This window comes from Sardina pilchardus, chromosome 11, assembly GCF_963854185.1.
Source record: "Sardina pilchardus chromosome 11, fSarPil1.1, whole genome shotgun sequence".
In the NCBI taxonomy this organism is placed as follows: domain Eukaryota; kingdom Metazoa; phylum Chordata; class Actinopteri; order Clupeiformes; family Clupeidae; genus Sardina; species Sardina pilchardus.
The window spans coordinates 22,804,063-22,821,818 of NC_085004.1; the positions used below are offsets into that span (position 1 = coordinate 22,804,063).

The following is a 17,756-nucleotide window of genomic DNA, read 5'->3' on the forward strand; positions in this document are numbered from 1 at the left end:
TGCAGCGTACAAAGTTTCCATAAACAGAATTAACTTCAAACGTACAAAACATCACATCCTACTTCAAGACCCACCAGGGTCAGAGCTGACTCATTGTGCATGATAATGTGACTGTCTGTGTGTGTGTGAGTGAGTGTGTGTGTTTTTATGCACACACGTGCACTTGTATATAATGTGTTTAGTACCTCAGCTTTGTGTTGACGTTCTACACTGTGGTTCTGTTTCTCCATTCCGGCAAGCTTCAGTTTCAGGTAGGACACCTCATCCATCAGATCCAATTTCTGGGTCTCCAAAGAGGTCCTGCTCAAGAGCTCCTGAATGGAGTATCCATAGACATGGACGCGCGCACACAGACACACACAGACACACACACACACACACACACAAGGCGATAAAGCACAGGTCTGAGCAAAAAATCCACAGTCCAGCAGGCACAAAGTCCCCTCAAACAAACTCTGACTTTTCAGACGTGGCTCCACACACCGGCTAAATATACACAAGTCTCCATGAGCTCTATTTTTACTTCCTCTCTCACAAGCTGACACATGAGAGAGAGAGAGAGAGAGAGGGAGAGAGAGAGAGAGAGAGAGAGAGAGGGAGAGAGAGGGAGAGGGAGAGAGAGAGAGCTTTAGGAATAGCTGATGTTCTATCTGGATGGCTCACAAAGATAAAAAAAAAATAATAATAATAATAATAATCTGGAGCCTTTTCTTGTGAAACAACAAACAATTTATATCACACAGGATTTAAGGACTATATTCTCATCGCCACTTTGACATAGCACAAAGCAAGTTTCATCCCCAGCTTCTTAGATAAGATCAGGGCACCTCTGAATGCAAATAGCTGTCTTAACTCTGTGTTTTTAAGGCAGGTGCAAACTTGCATTTAAAACGACTTCAGGACACTGAGTTTAGTCCTTCTGGAGAAGGGAGAGAACTGCGCCTCTGCAAAAGCACCACATGGAAAATATTAGCGTTGTGTCACTGGAACCAGATTTTCTCCTGAAGGCCAAAACCTCATAATGACCACATCGCAGGCTAGCGCAACTATATAAAGCGTCTCATCAGCCTCGCTCAGTCTGTTGAATCAATCAGCACGAGGGGCTTTGCTGAGAGAAATGAGTGTAAAACTTAATAATCTTGCTAGCACACTTTATAATGTGATTAAACTGCTTGCCGTGTCACAATTACTGAAAAAAGTACACCACCAGCTATGCAAAACCACCAAGTGCAACCACCTAGTTTTTCCTACCTTTTCCAAGCAAAATGAGGCAGAGAGTATTTCTTTCAGAGCCCAGAGGAATCCATGCACGGATGAGGTACAAAACTCTTGGATGCAGTCTAAGGTAACTGATGCTAATCTCAAGAGAGGTGACTGGTCAGTTCTTCAGAAGACAGGAGGGTGTCGTCCTCTCTCTCTCCCTCTCTCTCTCTCTCTCTCTCTCTCTCTCTGCTTCCCTCCTCTCTTTCTCTTTATCTGTTTCTAGTCTTTCTCCCTTTCTACACATTCATCTCACCATCATTCCATCTGACTCTCTTTTACTCCTTCTTCACTCTGTCTCTCTGCTTCCCTTCCTCATTCTCCCTCTGTCCTAATGAAAGAGGGATGTTTTTCTCTCTCTTCTCTCTCTCTCTCTCTCCTTTCCACAGAGCTGTGGGGAGTGTCTGACCCTTCTGGTTGGAGGATGAAGATGGGAGGCAGGAGCAGGAGCAGGAGGAGAAGCAGAAGGAGAGGCAAGAGCTCACCTGCCTCAACCACACAGACCAGACCGGGCACCACCCCAACCCGACAGCCCTGCTGCTGTTGGAACTCCTGCACCCCTTGCTAAATATTTGGGTTGTCAAGGCAATGTGAAGTTCGGCTCTCTGGAATCCTTGCAAAGGAATTTCCTCCGATGAAGAAGCTGGATCATAGATTTTTTCCCCCCTTTTCAGATGCGAGCCATCTACTGCAGACTGATTCTATTATAGAAAGTATTTTATTTTTGAGAGGGGGGCAGAGAGGATCTGCTGCCACTATAGGAAGCTATTATTAGATTGAGACTTGAGAGGAGACACTGTGGAGCAATGATTAAAAAATAAACCCGTTTTTCTTCTCCAAAGGAAACACCAGACTGGAGCTTTACCAGGAAAGAAGTTTATTCAGAGTTGAAGGGAACCATACTTCGGAAATCAAAACAAGCTCCAGCGCTGAAAAGAATCATTTATTCGGCATAGCGCAGCACCACGCAGATCAAACGTCTCTGAGCTTTTGTTTGTGCTTTATGGGATTTTTCCTGTCCCTCTTAACGTTCAAAGTAGAAAATTAAAAGGCAGAAGCTTACAGTCTCACATACAAATACCGTAGGCGTACAAGCGATGGAACAGCACTGCCGCTTATAGAGTCCTGAGAATTAGGCGTGTGAATCTTCAGTGGTGTTTGCACTGGGAAAGCTAGCGGGCTTAACCCCGAACTACAGTACAGTGCACAGAGGCTTAAAACAAGCAGTGAGAACGCCACCCCTCTCTGCGTGAAGCGACAGACATGAAAGAGGAGTGGAACGTTGGAAAGAAGCATCAGCAGACATGCTTTCAAGTCGACGAGCACGAGAGTGAGAAAAAGAAGCTACGCTGTTTTACACGTACAGGTGATGGCGGAATGGGACAGGAGTGGACCGTACCTGTTGCAACATCTCCTCTGTGTTGTCGAGCTTGTGTTGGTGCTCCTCCAGGGAGCTCTCCAGGTCCCGAATCTTCTCCCCCTGGGCTTCCACTTGGTCAGTCAACACACTCACCTGGGTGCAGATGTGTGAGAGAGAGAGAGTGTGTGAATTGGATCCAGTATGTATGGTACACATTTGTGTGTGTGTGTGTGTGTGTGTGTGTGTGTGTGTGTGTGTTATTCCATGTGTGTGAGTGTGTGTTTGTGTGTTTGTGTGATGAGAAGCCAATAGAAAATGGGAGACAGACAGACAGGCTCAAAATGAATGACAGCCCAGACGTCCTGCCGACTACGCCACACCTCTACCTGTTTCTCCTCGTTCCCTGCCCTCTTCTGAACCCGCCTCTTTACCCTCCAGGCAAGCTACGATCTGCTGAGTAAGCACCACCCTGCTCTCCCCTCTCCCCCCATACAGCACTGCTTGGCTACAGCACTTACCAGACTCGCCCGATATGTATCTAGACAAAACACTGGCTAAAGAGGGCAGATTAGATAAAGGTAAACCTGCGTCAAAGGACTCCCCAGGGTCTAATTGTCCTTCAACTGCTGGCTGACTTTGCCAAAATCAGAGTGAGAGAAAACAATGGCTGTCTTCAAGCAATCACTCACCACATCAGATTGCCTCCATTTTGGACAAATTATCTGTCTCTCTCGGAGGAATGTTCTGGTTAAGTGGCAGAACATTCAGCACTGATGCCTCACAGCATCCAAGCTCACATGGGCAAGCTTTGTGATGGCAGTTCTCACACACGTAGAGACACGGACAAAACCAATAAGTGGTGTGGCTTGACTCAGCTGAATGTAATGTTTGTCAAATCCTCAGGTCATTAGACAGTGTTTCCTCACTGGCCACACCAGCACCGCAAAAGAGCACAAAAACAACAAAACAAAACAAAATAAACGTCTCCACCTCCAAGTGTGCAAACCCCCCTCCTAAAATAAACACTCAGCAGCCTGACAGATTACATGTGAGAAGTGTTTACCACCAAACAGAGCTGTCCAGTGCAGGTGCCTCTAAAACTATGATTACAGCTCTTGAACATGTGACAGTACACACATACACACAGACACATATACACACAGACACACACACAGAAACCTGCAAGCCTGCTACACACAGACACAAACACAAACACAGACACACACCCACACAGAACAGACACAGACATACACACACACAGACACACCCACACAGACACATAAACCGACATACAAACACACAAACACCCACCCACACAGACACAGACATACACACCCACACAGACACATAAACCGACATACAAACACACACACACACACACACAAGTACGTTTCCCCTGGCTTCCCGGCTCACATGACTGGGTTATATGATCAGGCTAGTGTTTACATTCATCACGCTAAAGACTGCAGTGAGATCGCATGAACATCCGTCTTCTTTTAGAGTCTGCTCATAATCAACTCACGCCACTCAGTTTCACCTGAACGGACTCAAAGGGGGTTCACGAAGGGTACGAGTGTAACTGCTACCAGAGCCACAAAACACCCAACAGACCTGCATATATTATTCTTTAATCTTTCAGGGAGAGCTATACTATAGTCGAATTACATTTTAAACTGATCAATTACAGACAGTAGAATTTGAGTTCAATGCACTCATAAAAACAAACAGAAACATGCATATTTACAAAACACTTGAACACAGCCATACATAAGAGCACAAAACCGCCACTCAAAAAGAGAATGTCTTACCTGGAGAACGAGTGACTCTTTGTCCCCTTCTAATCGAGTCAGGCGTTCTTGATAGTTCTCATTGTTCCCCAATGACTGCAGGTTCACCTGTAAAAGGATACGACCCCCACTCTTAGCACTTTGCCCATAAACTCACAGCCAAGTCACAGCCAACGGCCAGGACCAGGGCAGTCTGGAGCCTGTGAACTCTGAAAGGCCCGCGAGTTTGGATACAGTTACAGAGCTCTGTGAGGGAGTAGAATAGGCTTGTGTGTCCTACAGCCAACAGCCTGCCATGGCGGTGCGTGCGGTATCAGCCGTTAAACAAACACACCCGCTTCCCCCTGTCTGAGGGCACCTTCTCTTGGAAAAGCTCTGGGTGCAGATTCTAAAAGTGCTCCATCCGACTTCTATTACTCACCCTGGGCCACTGGAATTCCCTAAGAGGTTTACTTTCATACAGGTTTAATCTCTGTGCTTTTTTTTCTCTCTTTCTTGAATGTTTAAATGCGAGAGGAATGTAAGGCCTTGTGGAATATGGCAACAGTGTGCGACATACTGAGGATTTACTGCTGCTGACCAATGGAGGGAGAGAGAGAGAGAGAGAGAGAGAGAGAGAGAGCTTAACCATGTCGTGTGATGTAAACCAGGCAGAGATACAAAGATTAAAAGTCTACAAAGTCACAACTTCAAAGAAACTAAATGTCCTGGTCAACATGTTTGTTTTTCTCTGAGCCCAACACGTAGGAAGTGGTGCTAGCAAGACCAAGGTCATGGCTTTGATTCCAGTGAGGCCCAAATAATGATAAAAAGAACACCTCTCCTGTTCTGTGGATCCTTTTGATCATGACAGTCTGCAAGAGTCAGTACATGCAGAAGTCCTGAAAATGCCTGAGGCTTGCTTGGCAAAATCATTTCAATTACTTGTTTACATTCATGACTTTCTTTAGCGAGTTAGCACATGCTACTCCTAGACCTATAATCTGTTACATAATCATGAGAAGGAGTTGCTGCTACATGGCTATGCAATTAAAGCTAGGCCAGTTGCCCACAGTGATTTTGGAGGGCAGTTTAAGAGCACATAAGCAGAAAGGTTCTCAGAGCCTCCTGAGGATTCCCCCTCAAAAAGCACTATAAAAACACTCAGAAACAAACAAACAAACACACATACACTAAACAAAAGCTGCATCCACCAAGAGTAGGGTAACAGCATATTTTCAAATAAACTCACTCCGACAAGAGAAAAGATTGCTGTCAGATACTCATCCGTTCACTTATCATGCTTTGCACTTCAGTTACTAAAGAATGCATCGGTGCAGCAATCTACAACCACCCACACCTCCTAAACGTGAGCCAGCCAGGTAAGGTGGAGTCTTTGTGCCGTGACCCCTCCCTCTCTTCACACACTTAACGCATCTCTCTAATGCTCTGGTGGTCACACAGCATCAATCACTGCCACCAGCGAGACGCAGAACAGGAAGGGCCAGGTCTGTCCAGCCAGGTCTGTTTGCCATTATCTACGCTACACTACGAGCTCGACTGGCTTTGGGTAGGATTGTGTTGGCGTATTTCAGATGTACACGTACACACACACAGACACACACAGACACACACACAGTGACTCACTGACTGGAGTTGTGCAACTGCAACACAACTCCTGGTGCTATTTGTGTGTGTAGCATGTGATTCACAATCCAGTGTAGCCCATGTGGTTGGCGGGCCCCTCTCTCTCACACCCTCTCTCTCTCTCTCTCTCTCTTACGCTCTCTCTCTCTCTCTTTCTCCCTCTCTTTCTCTCTCTGTCTGTTGACACTGTTTGTGGAAGCCGTTTACAGTAAGCTTCAGGAAATGTGAAAGGGAGGCTGTTTTTAGACTTTCATGTGTTTGCTTGACACAAGGCCACAAGCACGTAACCCCATCTAGGTCCAGCTACTGAGAATGCCCTCCGCCCTCACATCTCCCATGTGCCTGCATATAGCCACTCAGCGATCAATCAATCAGAGTAAATTCCTAATGAAGTATGAATGAACGAGCAGTGGCGGACTGACTCAAGCAAAGAGAGCATGCACAACTAGCCTGGAAAACTGCAAGCCCACTCACCTTTTTCAGCCAGGCAAAATGTTTGTAAAAATCTAAGTCACACTCCATTCTGCTCAGCCATGGTACTGTAGCTTCAGTTTTTCAGGGTCTGAATCAACAGCAGCCTAGCCTTACCCTACTATTTGAGGCTTTAAAACAGCTTGAGCTAAGACTCGGAGAGCTCCCTTTCCTTCTCGGTCTCTTTCGAAATGCCCTCTTTTCCTCTCTGTCTCTCCTTCCCTGGCTCCAGCACTGGCTCCGTCTCCACAGCGTCTGGTCAGGCTTCCGAGCATCTGGTTTGCAGCACACACTCAGGCTAGACGGCAAAGTTATAATATCAGACTGCAGCCCCGAACAGCACAGATCAAGCCAGCTGCTCTCTCTTTCTTTCTCCCTCTTCTTTTCTTTTCTCCCCCCTTTTTCTTCCTTTTCACATTCTCCTCCTACTCCTGTTTCTTCTCCTCCTCCTCCTCCCCTCTTTCAGTACCCCTCTCTCACTCCCTCTATATGTCTCTCTCTCTCTCCTCTCTTTCCTTTATGCTCTAGGAGATCTCATTAGCCAGTCCTCACAACCCAGGGTCTGAACTTCTCTGTTTTCCTAAGTGGGGGCAGCCCAGCCCAGCAGCAGGGAGAATAGGGAACAATCCACACATGACACATGCCCATCACACACATGGTACTCCATACAGGGCTGAGGGGAAAGGGGGAATGGGGGGATGGAGGGATGGAGGGATGGAGGGATGGAGGAGAGGGGGAATTGTTTCGAGAGTATGAGAGATATGGCATAACATGCCCTCTCGAAGATGGAGGATGAGAATGAGAGTGTGTGAGAGAAAGACAGACAGAGAGAAGGAGACAGAAGAAGAAAAGAAAGAAGTGGGAAGAGGAAGAGGGAAAGAGAGGACAGAGAGAGAGAAGAGAAGAGGCTAATGAAGAGATAAGGAGAGAGAGAGAAGCAGACAATGAGATAGAAGAGTAAGAGAGACACAGAAAGTTGTGGGATGAGGAGAGAAGGAGAGAGAGAGAGAAGAAGAAAGAAAGAAAAAAGAGAAGACGAGAGAAAGAAGGGGAGAAGTGGGATGCAGCAAACGAAGGGTGTATGGGCACAGTGGGGAGGGGAGGCACACAGACGGGGGTAGGGAATAGGACCCCCTATTTCCACAACCACTCTGGATCTCATTAGCTCGGAGCTGGAGACCCCCAGACCCTGGAGGAGAGCCTCTTCCTCTTCACGTGGGACAGGAGGGCCCCCCTCCCTAACACAACCAACCACTAACTCCCCTCCAACAACTGGCAGATATAAAAGGGACCATTCTTCACGAGGGAGTTTTAAAAATATACACTTGCCCTCAAAAAAGTACACTGTAAAGATAACACTAAGACCGGTGGTTTGCAAAACTCTGTCTTTCCCGCCCTCTGGGAATGTAGCTAGGATAAACTGCGGTCATTTGCCAACTCAAACACAGCCCACTGGGGGGCCGAGGGTGGCGCTGCCATATGTGGCCTGTCAATGCATGATAAGTAAGTCCTGAGTCATCTGTTGATAAATGGCCTGTCATAATCCATCTGTCAGGTTTGCATGGCCTAACATCACATTCCTCATTTTACACATGATCCCATGCCTTGGGTGGGGAACAGCATGGTGGAAATGGTACTAAGTGAATGCGTGTTTAGAAGCAGAAGTTCTTACGTAATGCTTCAATTAAAACGTATCTAAGGCTAAGGTAATCATAATCACGTCCAGTACATGCCTATACACATTAAAAAAGAATCGGGCGGCATCAAAGATCTGATTTGATACCATAGTGTTGGCAGTACTGCTGCAGTGCTTTACCATCTAATCTATACATGCAACAAACCACATCTGAAGGAACATCTGTCAACTGTAAATGCTAAATCAAGATGTCAGTGTGCAGTGGGCTGTTCTGGGCTGGGGTGGAGTTCTAAAAGCATCCCCGACGGTTCCACGGTACTCACAACCAGTCCACGGCCGAGCCACCGCAGCAAGGCGCGCGCCGTGTCGGCCGGGATCTGCCTCCTCAGCGCGGCGGCCTCCTCCGGGCTGTACTGCACCTCCAGCACGTCCCGCAGCTCCTCGGCCAGCTGGAGCACTCGCAGACGGGCAGAGAAGGCCACGGAGGCCCCCGGCAGCTCCACCAGAGCAGTGCTGAACTCCCCCAGGGGAACCAGCGCCCTGGAGCCTGGATGAGGGGAGGAGGAGGAGGAGAGGAGAGGAGAGGAGAGGAGAGGAGAGGAGAGGAGAGGAGAGGAGAGGAGAGGAGAGATGAGGGGATGAGAGGAGAGGAGAGGAGAGGAGAGGAGAAAAGAGATGAGGGGATGAGAGGAGAGGAGAGGAGAGGAGAGATGAGGGGATGAGAGGAGAGGAGAGGAGAGGAGAGGAGAGGAGAAGAGAGGAGAAGAGAGGAGAGGAGAGGAGAGGAGAGGAGAGGAGAAGAGAGGAGAAGAGAGGAGAAGAGAGGAGAAGAGAGATGAGGGGATGAGAGGAGAGGAGAGGAGAGGAGAGATGAGGGGATGAGAGGAGAGGAGAGGAGAGGAGAGATGAGGGGATGAGAGGAGAGGAGAAGAGAGGAGAGATGAGGGGATGAGAGGAGAGGAGAGGAGAGGAGAGGAGAGGAGAGGAGGAGAGATGAGAGTGGGTCGTTTGTCATTCTTAGCTTTTCAATATTTCCATTACATTGAAGCATTGTGTTCTTATCCAGAAAATGATCTGGAAAATGATTGGCTTCACCCGCAGAGTGAGAGGAAAATACTTCAGGAAATACGATACTTCATTACTGCTCATGTAACTGTTAATAGATTGGTTAAGCATGACATTAAGTTGACATTAGGAATGATCAAATAGGAAATAACCAAATGAATGCCGTCTTACCACAAACCAAATGTGAACTTAGTGTAACATGAACTTAGTCACGTTTAACACACTGTAACCAGCTGCAGGCATGCAAACTGGTCAGGGGTGAAAAAGGTGAGACTCTTCTCCGACCCCAGACCCCAGACCCCCCCCCCCCCCCCGCGAAAAAAAATAATCTTCCAAAGTGTGAGGGACCCGCTTTCTTTTCTGATGATTTCATAGGTCTAATGGACACAGGGACACTTCACCGATTAGCATTAAGCTTTGTATCTTTAGAAAGCTAGTCATGTTTTTGAATGGTCATGCATTATTCCCTCATTTTGCCTTGAGATGGGAGAAATACTGATTTCAATGTTGGACTTCCTGCTTTCAATGATGTAAAAATCATCATTTTACATCATTGAAAGCAGGAAGTCCTATTCATGGGTTTCACTGAAATCCGTATTTCTCCCATCTCAAGGCAAAATGAGGGAATGATGCACGACCATTCAAAAACATGACTGGTTTTCTAAAGATACAAAGCTGCTAATCGGTGAAGTGTCCCTTTAAACTATAAGTCTGAATATTTGTTGGACCAAACCAGGTAATCAATAAACTTGCTTGAGACACACTATTTCAAACTAGGCCTAATATTATTATATAAAATAGGGTAGATAGGCTTTATTTTTTCAAATTGTCTTTAAATGTTTTAATGCAGCCTAGGCTACTTGTGGTTTATATTGTGCTAGTGTGTTTAACCAACCAATAAAGTTATGTGAACTGTCTTCATATTACATGTTAAACTGTAGGCTACCTGTAGGCACAGACTAGGCTACTGATCAGGGTCCTGTAACTCGACAATCAAATGTAAATTTACGTTACGCATGGCTTACGAACTCGTAATGATCCGGGTGTAACTGAAACTTGTCGCAAGTCACACACACTCAAACGGGTACGTGCGTTACGTGTGGTCGAAGCAGTCGCAACTTTTTTTGGCTACGTTACTATAGCGAATCATTTGAGTTGCAGATCTTTTGCGTAGGCTTTCCGTAATGCGCAGTGTGCTTCGAGTAACAGGGCCCACGTTTCTTAAAGACAGCATTAGTATGTCAATCAACTACGTCTCCGGACAAAACAAACCAGACCAGTTTATGAGCATTTAATTGAACTGTCACATTAGCCTTTGATATAGGCCTACTGATAAAGTCTGCCTATTTGCTTCACCTTTTGCCGATCTAGATGGTTCAAACTGCACGTATTCTTCATCAAAATAACTCGTTATGTCTACATTTTTGTCTAATTTCGCTGACTTTCATAACATTAGAAGAAAACAACCTATGCCCGTTGCTTCACTCAGCGTCTTTCTCTAATAGAAGTTGAAAGTTTCAACTAGCCCACCTGTGAAATCCCTCGGCATCTCTCCTCCATCTGTCCAGAATCACTATTCCACCTTAGACGCATCTATCTGCGCTCACAACAGGGCGTGCGCGTTCTTGTTCGTTGCGTCTTTGTCAACAATTAGCTTCCACTAATGTTTATTAAACGCATAAGGGCATCACGCATCCCTTGCTGATCAGACAAGTTTTAAATGCGGCTCTGGAAACACCTCAAGATGCGTTAGCGTCTGCGACCCCCCCCCCCCCCCCTAAATATTTTCTCATCGGATCTGCACGAATCATGTAAGTCACCTATTTTGGATTCAAAACGGCGAATTTCGCCGAAAGGTGAGGAGTTTGCATGCCTGCAGCTGGCTATTCTGACTCATACGGTGAACAGTAGCACTTCATGTCTCTTCCAGCAGAGGGTGTCCTTCCACTACTCTACAGATCATGAACTACACTGAGCCCAACCCTCCCTTGAGTGTGTAGTATTAACTAGGCAAAAAAGCAGACAGCTTCCCCTTTAATGGGTTTATTTTCCACTGGCATCCTGTGATGAGGGTAAGCCTCATATAAAGCCACTTTTCCTCTAGACCACCCTCACTCCTGACTCCTTCCATGTGTGTTAAACCATGAAAGCTATGGATCTTTAGAGGACCGTTAAACCCCATTTAAATAGCATTCGACACCCCACTAATAGTCAGTGATGTACACAATCCCACTTCAAAAAGACTGGGATAGACTTGATATTATAACACATCAGATATAATCAGACCTGTTTGTAATTTTATTCACACACATACTGTAACTTATCTGACAGAAAAAAATGTACTGTCCAAGTAAATGAGATCAAGACCAACTTCCACCCTCTGCAACTATTTACTATCAAATTTGTTTCCTGCTTACAAATCAGATCATCATTATTAGTTTCCTTACATTGACAAATTAATGTCATTTTGAGCTGTTTAAGTGTCAAGATGATAAATTCATTGGCTGTATATTACTGTTTTATTTATCATTGATTCATTTCGATTCATCTAGTGAAATGCAATCCTATACCCTTGTGCACACAATGCATGTCAAATCAGAGGGAATTTTTACTCAAATGAATAAAACAGCAGTACAAAGCATCCTCTCGCATTACAACCAATAATTCACTTCTAATGTTTCATCATTAATGTTTCATCACTGGCAGTGTATGTTTGGAGGATTTGCCTGAACACAGCGAGTCTTGAGAACTGCGCAGCAGGCATTTTCGGTGACATTTGCTGTTGCTCACTGGGGCTGTTTGGGTGTATTGGTGCCAGTGCCATCTCTTGAACAGAACATGACAGGTTTGGAGTCGGAGCCCCGAGCTCTTCCCGATTCTCTGGCTGCCTCTCTCGTTTAGCCTCCGCTAGCGAGACACTTGGTCATTGGTGATTCCTGAACTCACAGGAGGCCACAGCGCTGCACCCTAACAAGGCACAGCCCTCCAAACGCTCACGTTCAACTGCACTCGTACTCTATGGCCACCTCACACACAGACATTACATAACAGAGCAAAGCAGCACAGAGCAGAGACACCTCTGTGATCACAATAGGTTTGAGTGATTATTGGTTAAGGCTGAAATGCAGTGCAGCGTAGCATTACGATAGGCACTTTGCATACAACTAGACTTTTACAACACACAGGGCAGGAAAGGTGCACATTTTTTTTGCGCCACACGCGAAATCCGATAGATGGTTATTGTTCATGTTGTAAGTCGCTTTGGTTAAAAAGCGTCAGCCAAATGAAATGTAATGTAATGTAATGTAATGTAATGTATTGTGCACATGTCACACATATCACACATATCACACATACAGTAAGTCGACTTTAGACAAAGAAATCAGCAAATCAATGACAAAATCAACACCATAACTCAGTGAGTGACTAAACATTTGATTCAATGTTTTACCAACCGTGGCAAGTTCCACAAACACCAATAAACTAACAGAAACCTGGGATGTGTATAGCGGCAACAAGATCATCAATCCATCTCTCCCATCCTCTGAGGCTCCAGATATAAACAGAGATATCACTGTTATTGCAGCGGCTTATCTATTGCAGCAAGCGCACAACACACACACACACACACACACACACACACACACACACACACACACACACACACACACACACACACACACACACACACACACACACACACACACACACACACACACACACACACACACACACACACACACACACACACACACACAACAGTTGTGTCAGTCCTGGAGAGCGAAAGTGATATTGCGCCTCTGGCTGTGGAGTTTTCCTTCCCCTTCGGAGGTTTAATAACGGCGGAGCAGGGTGAGTAATGCCCCTCTGCCGTCCTGTCAAAGCACTGCACGGGTGGTCATTAGCCCGGCGATATTTATAGCAGGTCTAGTCGCACTCCCCCCACCAACCCCCCCACACACACACCCCCCGGCAAAGACCCCACTGGGTCATTTGAGATGGCGGTGTGGCTTTGATAAACACTACCGTCCCAAATGTATCACCCCTCTAGGAAGCTGCACAGTCCTGCAGCAAGAGAGGTGAAGCGAGGGAGAGGGGGAGGGGGGAAAGCAGGCACATTAAAACAACAAATGCCAGGGGCAGTAGTGAGGGAGTAGCTCCTTTGTAGGTAGCTAAAGAGGAGGAAAAAATATTCCAATCCTGTACAACAGATGTCTTCAGAACGATATGGCATGGAGTATGGATGGAATATGGCATGGAGTCTTTTAGAGCCTTACTGTACGTGTTACTAACTACTCACACAAATGTTTAGATCTGTGTCACTGCTGACAGCACACAACTGCTGCTACTCCAGCTTTAGGCCAGCGACACCACAGTAACCTCTCTCTCGGCACTACTACTGATCTCTAACCATTCTGTCATCACTGCATGCACTCCGACAGAGAGGCACAAACATCATACAGACACGTCAAGTATTTCCCAATAGATAGGCAGAATCTGAAGAGGCTACTCTTGCAGGAATTTTCATATATTTACCCTTCATTGAGATCCTAATCACAGATTTGCAAGATTCAGAATGAGGGTCAGTCAAACAATGCCATTGATGCTAGATCAGTTTGTGATGAGCTAAAAAAGGCATTTTAAATGACTTTCTTACCAGCGATAATGTCATCCATTTGCTCTAGCGCTGCCTCCAACATATGACTAGCATCATAGGCCATGTCGATGGGGAATTTTGTCGCCCTTTGTCGTTAGCTCTCAAGGTGCAGGAAGATATCCTACAAGAATAAAAAAAAAACAGGGACATGAAGTTAGCAAACGAGACTGGGCTGGGATGATCACGGCCAAGATCCCAGCATCCTCTCTCTTTCCAATCCATTCAAAGCAAAACAACAACAGCTGCTCTGTTGTGCACTGTAAATATTTGCTATGGATGTGGCTTTTGGGTTTAGACTTTCCTATCATTTTGCCAAACTGGCATCCCGCTGCCGTCAGCATTTTTGACCAAGTGGGATCCGAGTGGAAATGGAGGCAAGTTGAAAGCTGTCGGTCTAGTTGGGAGTATTTTTGCTTCCTCCTCGTCCCATATAAAACAACAATGTCGTTCTTAAGACTGAACAAGAGCATAACTATTGTGGTTGAGGAAACATGGGTAAAAGAGCAATGTTCCAACATTGAGTCTACAAAGTCAAGAGAGGACATGCAATGCAATGTTCCAACATTGAGTCTAAACATTTGGAAACAGCAAACATGTTTCCTTCCTGCTCACGGGTTTTTGAAGAAAGTGATGGATGGCGACCTTTGCTGTAAAACAGATGAAATAACCACTTTGTCTCGAGACTCACAACAGGGCTCCATTTTATGGCCACTTTGCTTTCACTTCCAATTACCAGTGATTGTGACACAGATGTATACAAATCCTACCATAATTTGCACACTAGCCATTCCATAATCCGGTCTTACCAAACTACTGCGGAAGCACTTTCATCATACTACACTTCTGTCCCATATTACAGTTTTTCTTAATTGCTCTGACCTGCTTAAACAAACTAGGATCCACTCAATTTTCCTCATCACTGTCTCAGTAGAACAGAAGACACCACACCTTTTGCAAATGTGTTCGTCATTTTAGTTTTCAGCTACGGTTTGAAAAAAAAAAATCAATTGAAATCACATTTGTGTCAAAGCATTTCTGATTCTGGATCCAATTTGTTTTGCAAGCAGGCAAATTTCACAACAAATGGCACTGGTATGAAAGCTACGTACAGCAAAGACAAGCAATGGTGCACTGATTTTCACTGCGCTGTACTTTGTATCTTGTTGTCCACTGTGTAATGGTTGATTGGAAGAGCTCATACACCTGTTTGCAGGTTGTGTTGTTTGAAGGCAAAATGTGTTTTTGGTTGCATATTTTAAATGTTTTGGCATGATTAGAGCCTTTTGCTAACAAAATGTGTCATTTTGACCATTAGTGCCGCTGTTTCGGCCTGTGTGTTAACCGTTTTGAAAAACGTGAAGTTTGAGTTGACTGCTGCATCAAAGCAATCAAGAAAAACTGGGTTGTACTACACGCTAATTAGACACCTCTACTAAGTAGCCTATAGCCCCAAAATTAAAAGAACCTACAGATTTGGCATTTGCCATATTGGTATTCAAATACAAAGCAACTCTTGTGTTGTTTCAATAAGGCAACACATACAGTGATAAAACGGAACATGGTGTTATTATTAGGGCAATTATACAGTAGCTCCTCCTTCCTCTGCCTTTGATGATATATCTCCTTCTGCAGGGACCTCGCTACTAAGTACTCCCACACACCCAGACTACCACAGCCCCCCCTGTGAGGTAGTATAAATTGACTGACCATTAAAGCTTGTTGTGTGCCACTGCTGTTGTTTTAACAGTGCCATGGGGATTCGGCTGTCAGTGAGATAAGCAGGCTGGCATTTCAGAGTTGTAAAGCAACAAGCAGCCTGGGTTGAACAATACTCTGCATACACAGCTCCTAGCAGCTGCCAAAACTCGCAGCGTCTCATCATTCAAATGAGTCAGGAGCCTGACATCAATGCAGACACAGCACTCATCATCTCTTCAGTGGAGATGCACACAACACAGGAAGCACAATGTTCTATGGGTTTCTCTTTCTCAACATACACTTTTTACATTTAACATTCACAATGCAGAACACCACTTCTCTCTAATAGAGGGGACCGTAAAATCCCACAGGAGTTCTGACTCCACAGCAGCATTTCAAATTACCATCTTCACGATGACCTTAGTGGCCAGTAAATCACAACAACTTAGTCAACAATCACCCACTTATATAAAAATATAAAAATAAAATAAATAAAATAAATGCCTCCTTATACTTTTCCATGCTTTCTCTTAAAAAAAACTGTACAAGTTACAAAGAATTCTATGTAGTTACTGTATTAGAGTGATTAGAACAATACTGGAGCAGAATGAGTTAATGTTCTGATGTCATATCCAATAGGAATGCTTTAGCTATTTCACCAGTAACTGACATTGTGGCATAGTTCATGCGTCTTCTCACCAACACTACCCCCCTATTTCACTGTGTCACTGACACAGGACCAAATCATCACTCTTGTGACCAAACTCCTGAATCAACTCGTCCCCACGGAATTGTCATGACAACACTTCAGTGATGGTGTCAAGTACAGGATCACACAGAATAACTAGTGACACCTGATATCACTCTAGTGGCTAGCCCACCTCAATCAGTTAGGAACACAAGATAGAAAGTGACAGAGAGACAGGGGAAAGACAGAGAGGGAGAGGGGGAAACTGAGACAGGGAGAGAGAGGGAAACAGAGACTGAGAGAGAGAGAGAGCGGGAGAGAGAAAGAAGGAGAGAAACGACTGCAAAGGGGTGGACTAGTAAAAATAACATTTCACATAAATTCTTCAAACCTACTGCTTGCTTGTGTACAAACCATTCAGACAAACTACAACATAATGTGCTCGGCCTACAGTGAGGAGCAGCTATTGTCACACCACATAAACAAACGACCTCCCCTTTAGAATTCCACTCCCTCTGGCGAGAGGAAAGAAAGAAGGGCTGTAATTAGCCAACGTTGCAGTAAACAAAACATTTGTGTGTTCCGAAGGGAAAGCCGGGTGATTTTATAAGAAGGCTTGGGTAGCACAGAGCACGGAGAGGCAATTAAAAAATGCCCAAATGATACAGTGCAAATCATTCCTTCAAACAATGCTTTACTCTCAACTGAATGCCTTTGTGTTGGGGGAACTGATTTGGTATATGCATAAGACAAAGCTAATTAAGCCTCCAAAGCATTTGACAAAAAGTTGTGTTACTAAATCAGCGCAGTCTAGTTTAGTTGGATGTCTTTGTTGTTAAGTCTTTGCACTTACAAACCAGCCATTAGTACAACATTTATTGGCAATAAATATGACCATAACTTTACACTAGGTTCCTCTAGCCACAAGTTACAAAGAATCATGGGACATTCCAATGGTCTACCGGGAAATAAAAGGATGCAAAACGAAGATGCACTGTGTTCCAAACTTACATTCTATATTTTAACAACCTGTATTTACTACAGTCTCAATAGTCTAAAAAGGCATGTTCTGTCATTTACCGCTATAAACGTTTGTGTCACAATGGTTATGTAATAAACGCAAGATAAAAGCATAATAAAAAAAAATGTGCTGAACTATAGATTACGGTTCTGCACTGACATTCATCTGATTGGGTTCTAACTGGCTTTTGCTTATTTCTGATTTACATAAAAGCATGCGTGAAGCGGAAGCAAAACGAATTGCAAAACGATACAGTACTAATGATCAAGAGAACTCTTTTCTTTCTCATCTAAGCATCCAGAACCCAATGTCTGCCTAACCACTAATCCAGCCTGGCATCTGTGACAGAGGCATCAGAGCTGAGGGGGCCGGGGATGGAAAGGAGGGGAGGAGGGGAGGAGGAGAGGAGGGGAGGAGGAGAGGAGGAGAGGAGGAGGTGGGCTGGTGCACAAGGCTCAAACAACCAGCTGCACATTAAAAGACAGGC

At 45.0% G+C, this 17,756-nt stretch overlaps 2 protein-coding genes across 2 annotated transcripts in view; both read right to left on the minus strand.

The window, feature by feature from the left end:
• syt9a (synaptotagmin IXa) overlaps window positions 1–17,756 on the minus strand; it is a 221,032-nt gene that overhangs the window by 168,813 nt on the left and 34,463 nt on the right. The window lies entirely within an intron of this gene.
• Window positions 1–17,756, minus strand: part of ppfibp2a (PPFIA binding protein 2a) — a 38,100-nt gene that overhangs the window by 18,375 nt on the left and 1,969 nt on the right. Inside the window, exons 2-6 of the mRNA XM_062548703.1 lie at window positions 13,863–13,983; window positions 8,464–8,687; window positions 4,429–4,515; window positions 2,660–2,773; window positions 186–314 (exon numbers count right to left, since the gene is read on the minus strand). Of these exons, the coding sequence (XP_062404687.1) occupies window positions 186–314; window positions 2,660–2,773; window positions 4,429–4,515; window positions 8,464–8,687; window positions 13,863–13,926 (618 nt within the window). The 5' untranslated portion in view covers window positions 13,927–13,983. The remainder of the gene's footprint in view (window positions 1–185; window positions 315–2,659; window positions 2,774–4,428; window positions 4,516–8,463; window positions 8,688–13,862; window positions 13,984–17,756) is intronic.